This window comes from Cyphomyrmex costatus, unplaced genomic scaffold (genome assembly GCF_001594065.2).
Source record: "Cyphomyrmex costatus isolate MS0001 unplaced genomic scaffold, Ccosl1.0 scaffold872, whole genome shotgun sequence".
Classification (NCBI taxonomy): Eukaryota; Metazoa; Arthropoda; class Insecta; order Hymenoptera; family Formicidae; genus Cyphomyrmex; species Cyphomyrmex costatus.
The window spans coordinates 58,820-72,472 of record NW_017280455.1 but is presented as its reverse complement, the minus strand read 5'-3'; the positions used below and the strand labels follow the sequence as shown (position 1 = coordinate 72,472).

At 28.8% G+C, this 13,653-nt stretch overlaps 1 protein-coding gene across 1 annotated transcript in view; it reads left to right on the top strand.

Moving 5' to 3' along the window:
* The first annotated feature begins 3,017 nt into the window (after positions 1-3,017).
* The window catches only part of LOC108781686 (calcium-binding mitochondrial carrier protein Aralar1-like), a 31,447-nt gene continuing 20,811 nt past the window's right edge, over positions 3,018-13,653 (top strand). Inside the window, exons 1-2 of the mRNA XM_018549740.1 lie at positions 3,018-3,190; positions 3,257-3,326. Coding sequence (XP_018405242.1) covers positions 3,312-3,326 — 15 coding nt within the window. The 5' untranslated portion in view covers positions 3,018-3,190; positions 3,257-3,311. The remainder of the gene's footprint in view (positions 3,191-3,256; positions 3,327-13,653) is intronic.

The following is a 13,653-nucleotide window of genomic DNA, read 5'->3' as shown; positions in this document are numbered from 1 at the left end:
GTAAAAATGTAGATTAGGGGAGCCTCCTCCAATGACCTTGACCTTTACATATTTTATTTTTTATTTATTATTTTTTATTATTATTATTATTTATTATTTGCTCGTCTTTTATAAGAACTGTCAAAGTCTGCATTATCATTTGAACATTGAGGATGAGAATTAAAATTATTTTCACTTTATGCTTCTTTGTCATCTTCAATTATTTCAGAATTATGTGGTTTATTCACTATAATAGGTTGGAAGTAACAGAAGAAACCTGTCTCGATAATCAAGAACCTTATAAACATAATTCTGAAATAATTGAAGATGACGAAGAAGCTCGTGTTGCTCGCGTCTTGTTAAAACTACAATCACCGAATTATTCTATTAATCTCGTATATTAGTCAGTTCGTATATTTTCATTGTCATATGCTTATAATATCTGCATAATCTCTGTATTTGAATCAAATGATAACGCAGACTTTGACAGTTCTTATAAAAGACGAGCAAATAATAAATAATAATAAAAAAATCATTGTCCTTTACCTTGTTTTAATTATTATTTTCATATAAAGAGTCCTTCAACTTTAATTTTAAAAGAAAAAATAATATCAATAATTGTATTATAAGAGGATGGACTTGAAATAAAATTGTTTTTAATTTTTATTCATGAAAGAATTTATGTCGAACATATAATAACAGGGTTAATATACTATATATTTTAAGAATATTACATATTCAAAAAATCTCAATACATGTATACATTCATAAAGCATATAGAAAACTATGAAAATTTTACTTAAACTATCTTTTCATGTATCTTATTTTTCTACGATTGTACTGTTGCTATGATAGTACTGTCGGGGCAGACCTCTGTGACGGTGTGGATGCGGGGGGGTGGCCCTATAATTGAAAAAATAATATTAATAATAAAAAAAAATTTTTGAATTCGTAAAAAAATAATCTATAATTTGGTAAAGAAAAAATATGAAAATTTAAAAAAATTATGGGTGGTGGGGGTACTTTGTTAAACAAAAAAAATTAAAAAAATTGTTTTTCTTTGTATTTTTAAAGTACTCTTAAAACTGTACAACTTTTGTTTAAAAAATTTTTTTATATATTTTATACTTCCGACGATATTCGCCTCGAAAGAAAAATACCGTTTTTTTTTCAAAGGGGTGTTTTACCCCTTAAACATGAGTTAGGGCACGTATAAAAAAATACGTGTCCCTTAGATTTTCGTGCTTAACAACATATTTCATGGAGAATCAAATCGGAGTCCGACAGTTGTAATACTTCCCTTCACTTAATCCTTGCATTCGTTTTATATTTTATACAATAAGTTTTGTGAAAATGTTTTGTATTATTACTTTTTTGTTCATTTTGCTCTATGACTTCTTTTATTTTATTTAACTTTCATATTGTAAACTGACAAATCGTTTTCGCTGGTGAGTAAGACATTTTTGTTGAATTTCATTATTTTCACATCTTTTGATTTTGTTCTCATGCCAAGTTACAGATACATTGTTTCAATACAACTTTGCCATCTTGTATTGTCAATGTTGTGTAACGAAGAGGGAAATCGAGGAGTCAGTGAGAAATGTGTTGTCTCAATTATATTGGATTAAGGAATTTTTGTTGAACGTCTGAAGAGGACTCAAACCAAGAGTTGAAACTTGTTACGACATTTTACATCGAGCGATTTTTTTATATTATTATATATTGACCGATATTCTAATTTTAAAGCGGCTAAGTATTATATTGTATTCTTTTTTTTTAAAAATTCATATTATAATTTTTATGTTATAATCGCTTTCTTGTTTACTTACGAATTGACTCTCATTGTCCTTCACCTCGTTTTAATTATTATTTTCATATAAAGAGTCCTTCAACTTTAACTTTATTTGAATAATATATCAATTACTTTTCATGGTAATATATTATTATTATTATTATAGATAAAAAGGTTTAAATTTTTGAGAACCTTTTTTTGAACATGGTTTGAACTTTTTATTTTTATGATATGATCTTTTCGGATATGTAAATAGGTATAGATAATAAATATTGTTTTTAGAATTGATATGCAGAATGTTATGATAAAGTACATAAGGAAAAGATGAACAGTGGAAAGTAAAAGTTGCTAACTTCAGCATGGAATAACGAGTGAAATCGAGACAAATATACGAAATTAATGAGCAAGAAGAGATAGAACTGTTCGTCTCCCTCCCCCCCCCTCTCTCTCTCTGTCGTATCGGGACTTACATTCAGTCTCCTCGTGACTGCTCGTGACGTTTGTGTGTAGCAATCGCGCCGCTGAGTGTTGTCGCAATCTTGTTATCCATCGGTTCTGCGTGGCATATTCGTCTTAAGTGTCTACAGTGAGATTATAAACGTAAAACTTAACCTTTAATGTAAGTCTACAACCTTGCTTTGTAAGGGGCTGTAAACTATAAGCCGAAAGATATTAATTGATTAATTTCTATTTCTAGTTGTAGTAGTAGTAGTAGTTTATTTGATATGCTTTCGCAACTAAATATATTACATATTGACTTCCTTACACTTCTAATTTACATTGTATTTTATGTATTTACTTCTTTACCTGTCTCCTCATTATTTGTATTTTATGTATTTACTTCTTTACCTGTCTACCCATTATCTATTTCTCTCGCTCTCGTTCCCGCTCTCTCTCTCTCTCTCTCTCTCTTCCATTCTTTCCCTTCTTATCTTTTGTACCTTAGCCATCCATTCATACCCTCTTCCATCCTCATTCAACACATCTATTCTTTGATCGCACCCCCCCTAATTTCTATTTCTATATATAAATTATTGTTACATGATTTTTAAACTGTAACTGTCAGACATAAGCAAATTGAGCAAAACCCAATTCTTACGGTCTAAAGTATAATTCTCTGGCCGATGTCTAATCGTTTAACGCTTTTGACTTACAGTTTCTTAAAACAAGGTTGTGGACCTGGACTTAAGCCTAAAGCCATAAAAATTTTACAAAATCATATAGTTGCATTCTCTTTTCCACATTTGATTGTAATTGGTCAATTTTTAACGTAATTTTTACGACTTAAGATTTAAAATTTAAGTTTTACTTCTTAAAATCTCATTGCCGTTGTACGTACTTTAAAGTAATTTGTGAGATATCTGCAGTAAACAAGTGTGTTGTGCATGCTTGTGTGCGCGAGCGCCCTTCTTTTTCGCTGTACGTATTCTCGTCTCATGTTGTCTCGATTGGTCATCATTGATAAGGGACAAGTAGAATTTTCAGTTTAGTTTAGCAGCAGCAGTAGCAGTAGGTGCAACAGCAACGGTATAATAGCAGCATGCCGAATACGAGAGTACGTGTACTTGTGCAAAGAGGATATTGTAATTTCGTATTTAAAATCCAACGTTGGACAGTGCCGAATTAAATACAAGGAAAAGAACTCTCTTTGTTTTAATTTTTTCAGATATTATCTCTGTTGATATATGCAGGATATTTCTGCTCGGAAAAAGAGTATTAAATCTGACCAGATTAAATTATATTTCGTCAGATTAAATTATATGATATATGGCCATAGATATGCTCAGATGTAAACTTTACATATCTGTGCAAATCTGACTATACAGGATGTTTAGCGTAATAATCTGCACGATTTTTTAGACTCTTCCGACAATTAAAGAAAAAGGTTGAAAGGTGATTATCCATCTATTTCATACGGGCTATTTTATACAGCATGCGATAAAAAAAATAAAAATAACATAAAAAAGTAAAAAAAAATTTTTTTAATTAAAAATGTTAAGGTCATCTTAAATTTTTTAAATAGCACTATACAATTTTTTTCTATATATTGTAGGGATCTTCAAGACGAATGCACTATCGAGATTGCTACTTTTATTGATGTTTTATTGATTTTATTGATATACATAGATCCATAATATTTATCACAAATACTCATTAATAAAGGAATACTTGTATGAACTTATTAACTTATGTGAAAAAATTTTATTGATTTTATTGATATTTAATGTGTTGTAAGTACATTATATGGACCAGTCCGATGGCCGGCACTTTTTCCGGATTCATCTCTGATGGATTTTTTTTATAGGGACATCTGAAATCTTTTGTATATCAAACATCAATAAATAATATTCAAGATCTTCGAGAAAGAATAATTATGGCTTGTGCAATTTTGAATCAAAATAGTATAATAGATGTTTCGCATAGTAATTTATTAAAAAGAGCACAACTTTGTGTTGCAGAAGAAGGCAAGCAATTTGAATATTTGCTTACACAACACATCACTCAATAAGTCTCGGGCCTGACATAATAGATGGCGCACTAATAACAAATCCATATGATTTTTAGAAAGTACTAAACCTTCAAACATACGTGTCAAAATTTTAGCTCATTCGGATCTTTACTTTACAAGTTACAGTGGTTTAAGTGACGCTACTTTTGTATTTTTCAAAACAATGCAATGAAAAAATCTGAATTTTGTGTGTTGATAAAGCATTGCTTCCTGATGGGAACAAATACCGTTCAAGCAAAGCAATGGCTTGATAAGTGTTATTTGGACTCTGCTCTGTCGGAAACAATAGTTAAGAGGTGGTATGCTGACTTTAAACGCGGTCGTAAAAGCACAAATGATGCTGAACGCTCTGATCGTCCAAATTCGACAAAAGTAGCGTCACTTAAACCACTGTAACTTGTAAAGTAAAGGTTTGATTGAGCTAAAATATTGACACGTATGTTTGAAGGTTTAGTACTTTCTAAAAATCACATGAATTCGTTATTAATGCGCCATATATTATGTCAGGCCCAGGACTTATTGAGTGATGTGTTAAGTTACACTATCTTTTTTATAAATTTATGTTTATAATGCTGCAAATTTGATATCAAATATCAATAAAATCAATAAAATTTGTTCATATAAGTTAATAAATTCACACAAGTATTCCTTTATTAATGAATATTTGTGATAAATATTATGAGTTTATGTGTGTGTGTATGTGTGTATCAATAAAACATCAATAAAAGTGGCAATCTCGATAGTGCGTTGAATTCGTTTTGAAGATCCCTACAATATTATACAAAAAAATTGTATGGTGTTATTCAAAATATTCATGATGACTTTAATTTTTTATTAAACAAATTTTTGTTTATATTTTTTATCGAATGTTGTAGCCTGTATGAAATAGATGGATAATCACCTTTCAATCTTTTTTTAATTATCTGAAGTGTATGAAAAATCAATGGACCGTTACGCTGAACACATTGTATATGTTCATATATAATCATATGTAGGAGGCGTAATCTAATCTTCGATATCTCATATCTGCTTAGATCTACTTGTTAGATATGATCATATACGTTCATATAAATTTTATATGGAGTGTACTAGTGCACATCATCTATTGATCTAGTTTATTGCATTTATAAGTGTATTAACATCCAGTGTTGTGGATTATCAAAGTAGCAGTTCAGCATCGAAGTATGATTTCCTAGAGATTAAACAGCGCTGTGATGTACAGCTTAAGATTATGGTAACTGCTTGAGGGTACCATAAAATTGTTTTTTAAATTCAAACGGAAAAACGTTTTAATTTTTAATTATAATTTTGTTGAATGTAAATATTGTAGAATATGATGTTAATGAATAATACTTTTTTTTTTAGTAATAAAATTGTATTAATGAAAAATTTTTTACTGAGGTTAGATCTGTCCAAATCGTTATGTCAATAATTATAACTAACTTAAATGTTACAATATATTAAATTTACATGCTGATTCTAATCGATTCTTTTCTTTCTATCACGATTTTAATTAAATGCCCATTTTTACATAGATTAGTTAATTCTTAGAACTAGAAAAAGATGGGAGAAACAAGCATTTGTTTCTTCTGTTACACAACGTTGCATGCCTTGATTTCCAAATCATCAAAGAAGAGGAGAAGGCGGTTAACCTTGTGTACAAGCAGGTTATCATTTTCATTGCATTAGTAAATACGCGATACTCACTCAACTTTTGCATTGGTCGTTTATTATTTTTTTTATATTACAGATTTTTGAGTGTCTTACGTAAATCATTACACGTGTACTACATGTATGGCTAAAATAGCAAAGTCCAACTCGTAATACATGAGCAGGACAATGAGTTATAGATGAAATTTAAGAAAACAAGCTTTTTAAATTTTCGAGTAAATTTGTTTAATTCTTGTAATCTTATCGCTGGTTTATATGATTATTATACTGCAGACAATAATTTCGACTTTTAATATGTATACATATAATATAGTTGTTACTTTTCGAGAATAATTAATATCAAAACATGATTTTTAATTTTTTTACTGTTTGATACTAAATATGAAATATTTTGCTATATTAATATTATTATTTTTTATTATTGAAAAGAACGTTATTGGTAACAAGTTACTTTTACTCGTTACTTATAACGAATAAAACAACGTACCTATGCATTACAAGTAACGAGTTATATTTCATTCAAGGCCGGTTTAAGGGGGGGGGGCTAAGGGGGCTATAGCCCCGGGCCCCGTTTTTTTAGGGGGCCCCTTAACTTAAAATTGTATTTATTGATGAAATTAAATAATAAAATACAAATAAATACTTAAAACTATTACAATTAATTTTGCATTCCTCGTGCAATGAAACATAGACAATATTCAATAAAAGAAAGTACAATGAGGAATATAAATTAGCTTGTCTAGCTTGTAGAAATTTAAATTAAATTAATGATTTAATCAATGAATTTGCGTGCACTGAATCAAGAAAAAAAATTTTGTAAGTGCTACAACTTTAATAAAATATGAATTATCTTCATGTATTTATTTTTCAACATCCAGAACTTACTTGTATCTTTTAAGCAGAATTAAAACGGCTCAAACTACAAAAGTCATATGAACAATCATGTTTCTTAAATAGGAATTGCAAAATATATATAATAATAAATAAATAAGGTAAAGGATTCTTATTATAAAACATAAAATAATAGACTAAAAAGACAAATTAAGAATCAAAATTTGACAAGTTTGACTCTTAATTTGTCTTTTTAGTCTATTAAAATATATATAATTTGTATTTTGCATTTAATTTATTGTTATTCAATATCTATTATTCAATAAATAATTTCTATTGAAAATAGGTATTTATTATCTATACTATTATAAAACAATTCTTATGAATGAAGGCGACCCCATTTTAACATCAGCCCCTGGGCCACAAATACCTTAAGCCGGCTCTGATTTCATCTAATAAATAACAGTAATAATGATAAGTTACTTTTTAAATTGAAAAATATTTTAACAATATGAGATCTTCTTCAACGGACTCTTATGGTTCAAAAATAATACATTCTTCAAGGGCGAATGCGAGTGCAGCGTTGCTCTTAATATGCAATAAATAATAACTCTTATTATTGAATTAAAATATCATTTATTCAATAATGGATCCTAATATATACGTTTCGACTCATATCGAGTCATCTTCAGTACATTTCCAAAATAAAATATATTAAAATAATATTTGTGAGACACATCACATCAAATTGGCAGAAAAGATGTTATAATCTCACAAATCACAGTAAATCTCAATCATTGAATAAAGTTGTAGAAAAAAAAAAATTATAGAATATCAAATTTTTCATTTTAGTATAAAACGAACCTGACGATGTCCTGTCATTGTAACGACATTTTTAAATTGATATTCCTACTCTTAATATTTAATTAATTATCGTTATAGTAAAAAAAAATTGCAAGATCATTATCAAATCCTTATTGTAAAAACTTAAAAAGTAACGGTATTACAAGTATTATAATTTGCGTACCTTCTACCCCGTATACAAATATGCATCTGTGCGTAAAATTTGGACCGCGCGCAGTCCAAATGTCGCTCGAACATCGTGCGGCATTTGGACCGCGCGCGGTGAGGTGAGGAGGACAGCAAAAGGCGGAGGCGATTTGAAAATCGGTAGAAAGTTGCATACACTTTATGTATGTTCACTTTTTACTGGTACCTTTATTAATAATATATCAATTACTTTTCATGGTAATATATTATCATTTCAATCATTTATTCTACCTATCAAAATTCTTTTGAGAGCAGGCCGCCATGTTTTTTTTCCGAGTCATTAACAGATTGGTACTCTGGAATTACAAGCAATTATTCTTCATTGTACGGGCTAGTATAACAACTTTTATATTTTGTGCACTAAGCATAACATATCGCAGTTATTTTCTAGAAAATTGTAATCTGCAAATTGCAATGCTTTACTTATATATATGTATGTATGTTCATTTTGATTATTGAATTTGGATAATATACACTCTTTTTATATGTTCACTTTGAACTGGCACCTTTAATAATATATCAGTTACTTTTCATGGTAATTTATTATTAATATATTAATAATTTGACTTTAATTATTTAAAACAGAGTGATATCCGACCATAATCATTAAAACTTCGACGCACTGCATTTCCTCCCCCTTCTTTCTCCCCGACTCGCCCTACTACTTATCATTTTCACTCTCCTTTATATAAGTACAATATATTTTTAAATCATTCTTTAAATCATTTTTTATATATATTTTTGATACATCTGTACTTTAACATAATATATTATCACGAAAGTAACTGATATTAAAATATCTATTTAAATGTACAATTTATACTAACTTCGATACATTGGACATCCTACCTTCTTTTATTTCACTATCATGTCATATAATATGGATTTTTCCCATAAAATATATCGTTTAATTAACTAGTCTTTAAAAATTTTATCTCTAAAGATCTAAGAGGTACCATCCTTATATTTATTTAATTCAAATGACATGTATGTTTTGTATGTATATATAAACTTACCTTTTTAAAAAAAAGGTAGAAAAAAGCGCTAAGAATGGGTGCTGCTGGTCAAAAAACCATTTGGGTCAGTTTCACCAACGTCAATTACTTAATCGACTGTGAAACTGACCAATCACATTTGCTGTTTAGTAGAACCATCTTTAAAAACCTACGTAATATTATCCTTATTTACTTAATTCTAATGACATGTATCATTTGTATAAAAGATTTGATATCAATAGTAGGCGCCAAGTAAAATTCTAATCTTCAAAAACCTACGTGGTATTATCCTTATTATTTACTTAAATCAATGACGTGTATCATTTGTATAAAAGATTTGATATCAACAGTCGGCGCCAAGTTAAATTCTACCAAATTAAAAAGTAAAACACAAGTGGTACCTTTAATCTTTAAGAACCCATATAGTACTATTAATTAAATTCCACTAAATTAAAAAATAAAACCTAAGTGGAATTATCTTTATCTTCATACAATGAAACTTAAGTATATGCCTTTGTATTCTTATTAAAAGATCTTCCTATTCGAAACCAAATGATTTAATTCTTTTTAAAAAAAATGATATTACAATTAATTTAAAAACAAAATGAAAAAGATTTATTTAAATAGAAAAATTTTTTATGTAAAAACACTTCACGCTGCTAGAGCGAATAAGAAAAACAATGAAAACTATCTAAAAGCTATAATAATTAATACAAATATATGTAAGGGTAATGATAATTTAAAAATTATAGTAAACATATTCTAAATGCTACATTTAATAAATACAGCTTACTTATCTTTTTTTATGTATTTCACTCGCATATACTGTACGCGAATATACATACAGACTTCATACTTTAACTCTCGCAGTTTCTAATCTTTTTTATACAAAATGTTACATCCATATATAATTTTATTATGACGTTATTATATATTGGGATTGAGATACATTTCACTCGCACATACATATACACGAATATATACACACTAAATACTTTAATTCTCGTGAAAATGTTTCTTATCTTTATTATTGTCTTTTATTACATCGAGATCGAGAACTAGCAGCGCGAAGTGTTTTTACATAAAATATTTTTCTATTTAAATAAATCTTTTTCATTTTGTTTTTAAATTAATTGTGATATAATTTTTTTAAAGAAGAATTAAATCACTTGGTTTCGAATAGGAAGATCTTTTAATAAGAATACAAAGGCATATACTTAAGTTTCATTGTATGAAGATAAAGATAATTCCACTTAGGTTTTACTTTTTAATTTAGTGGAATTTAATTAATAGTACTATATGGGTTTATATATGGGAACTATAGTTCTTAAAGATTAAAGGTACCACTTGTGTTTTACTTTTTAATTTGGTAGAATTTAACTTGGCGCCGACTGTTGATATCAAATCTTGTATACAAATAATAAATGTCATTAAAATTAAGTAAGTAATAAGGTAGAATAACTTGGCGCCGACTATTGATATCAAATCTTTTATACAAATGATACACGTCATTGATTTAAGTAAATAATAAGGATAATACCACGTAGGTTTTTGAAGATTAGAATTTAACTTGGCGCCGACTATTGATATCAAATCTTTTATACAAATGATACATGTCATTAGAATTAAGTAAATAAGGATAATATTACGTAGGTTTTTAAAGATGGTTCTACTAAACAGCAAATGTGATTGGTCAGTTTCACAGTCGACTAAGTAATTGACGTTGGTGAAACTGACCCAAATGGTTTTTTGACCAGCAATACCCATTCTTAGCGCTTTTTTCTACCTTTTTTTAAAAAGGTAAGTTTATATATACATACAAAAGATACATGTCATTAGAATTAAATAAATATAAGGTTGGTACCTCTTAGATCTTTAGAGATAGAATTTTTAAAGACTAGTTAATTAAACGATATATTTTATGGGAAAAATCCATATTATATGACAAGATAGTGAAATAAAAGAAGGTAGGATGTGCAATGTATCGAAGTTAGTATAAATTGTACATTTATATAGATATTTTAATATCAGTTACTTTCGTGATAATATATTATGTTAAAGTACAGATGTATCAAAAATATATATAAAAAATGATTTAAAAATATATTGTATATATATGAAGGAGAGTGAAAATGATAAGTAGTAGGGCGAGTCGGGGAGAAAGAAGGGGGAGGAAATGCAATGAATCGAAGTTTTAATGATTATGGTCGGATATTACTCTGTTTTAAATAATTTAAAGTCAAATTGTTAATATATTAATAATAAATTACCATGAAAAGTAACTGATATATTATTAAAGGTGCCAGTTCAAAGTGAACATATAAAAAGAGTGTATATTATCCAAATTCAATAATCAAAATGAACATACATACATATACAGGGTGATCCGAAATTCGCGGATTCGGAGTACAGGACATGATACTTTATGCTAAAACAAACAACTTTTTCGTTTAGCAAATTTGCGTCCGACAAATAGTTTTTGCATGAGAGCTTCTTGAAATTAATGAATAAGCACTCGGATCCATGCAGCGCTCAGTGCCGGCATGCGCGCTTTACTTGCGTGTACCTAGTCCGTGACTAGTATTCATAAATGATGTCTTTTAAGACGCTCATACGGCTCTGTTATGATTAGTTTACGCGACATCTTAAGACTGTACTTAAGATATCTTATTTTAAATAATAAGCAAAAGCTATGAACAATATCGGCATTTGACCATTTTTCATATTGTGTTGCATAAATGATGAAAAGTTAATGAAATAAATACTGCGTTTATTTCTTAGGTAATACATGAATAAAAAATTGTCTGCTTGCATAATAATAATGTGAAAATAAAGACAAATGTAAATAATAATATGCTTCGCGAGCGTTCTTTTATTTCAAATATTATACAATTACGTGATAGTTAAATAGTATCATTAAAGTTAAAGAATAAACTTAAAATACAAAAAATAAATAGGCTAATGAGAGTAAACTCGCTGTTATTAATGCGAAATTATAAAAAAATTATATATTTGTTAACAATCAAAAAATATCAAATATAAAATACTATACGTTTCGGCCTAACATCCGGGCCATCTTCAGTAGTAAATTCACAAAAAAGGCATGGATCAATAAGAAAGTGGTTACTCTCAACGTCAAACAATCAAATCCACATGGTTGGTAGGTCATGTGCAAACGACTAGACGTAAATCGATAAATCTATGATTACAAGATAAAGTTGTATTAAAATAATAATAAATCATCATCGGAATCACAACAAATTAATATAAAAATAGTCAAGAGATAAAAATCCGAAGATAACATTGTGGTGGTCAAGATTTGAATGATCATTCAATAAATTTTTTATAAACTTACTATTATAAACAACTAGTGTACATGTGTTGTTAAATCATTATTATGCAACAAAAGGATATACATTTTATGAATGTTCACTTTGAACTGGCACCTTCAAAAATATATCAGTTACTTTCCATGTTAATAGATATATTTTATTATTAGAAAATTATTTAAAGTTTTGAAGATTTTAATACTAAAACCAATTAATTTTATGTTTTGAGTAACTGTATCAAATAAGTTTTATCTTCATTATTATAAAAGAATTGATTCTTTGTGCTGTATTTTATCTTCAGATTTATTGAAGGGAAAATCCTGTAAATAAAAGGCAAGAGTCTTTTAAATCCATACCTTTTTTCTTTGCAGACTTTTCCTATCAACAAAGAACAAAGAATCAATTTTTTAATAATTATATAAGGAATAGAGAATACAAATTAAGGTATCTACCAAACAAATAAATAACAGATCTGGAGACACGGTAGTTTCTCGTTAAATAAGTTACCTAACCAAATGCTGTAAAAAGAAAAAATTATATAGAAAATAATTTGTATTCCTACAGTGGAATTACAGCAGAGAATTTGTGTAATAAAGCAGAAAATATCTAACCGGATTTACATGTTCGTCTATTCTATGCCATCGATGTGACAGATTCCCTAACCTCAATCCTTTGTTATTGCCGAGACTCTTTTTAACGATCATACAGATCGCAGAGATCGATATTTATTCTAACCTCACTTCTGTATTCGTCTATGCCATCGATGTGACAGAGTTCCTAACCTCAATCATTTGTTATTGCCGAGACACTTAATAATCCGACTTTAACGATCGTACAGATCGCAGCGATCGATATTGTCGCGACCACATTTATCTCTTGCGTCAAAAATTCCAGAATGCATTTCCTCACTCCGTAGCTGGCAATAATGACGACGACGACGACGACGACGACGACGTTTCTTACAAACAAACCCATTTCCTCAACGGCGAACACCTAGATACTTACTTCCTCGAAGGCGAACACTTAGACGCTTATTTCTTCCTCGAAGGCGAACACCTATAGATACTCACTTCCTCGAAATCAAACACGTAGACACTTATACTTTCTCGACGACGTATATATCTCTCTATTTCGATATTTCAATTTTTATATTTATATACATATATAATAAAAATATTTTATATTATATTGAATAATATTTTTAATTATAAGAGTTAAATCGCGCGCGCGTCATATGTGATACAGCATGCAACACTGGTCTGCTGGTTAGATATAGATAGATAGAGTGAGATAATAGATAGAGTGAGATAACACCAGGGAATGGAAGTAACTCGTTACTTGTAACGAAGTTACAGTTACAAGTTACTTTTTTGGTAACTTTACTGGTAACTGCGTTACTTTCTTTTTTTGGTAACTGTAACGGTAACGAGTTACATTTTTTGGGTAACGGTAACGAAATTTACAGTTACTTTTGTCGTTACTTTGCACACGATTGAA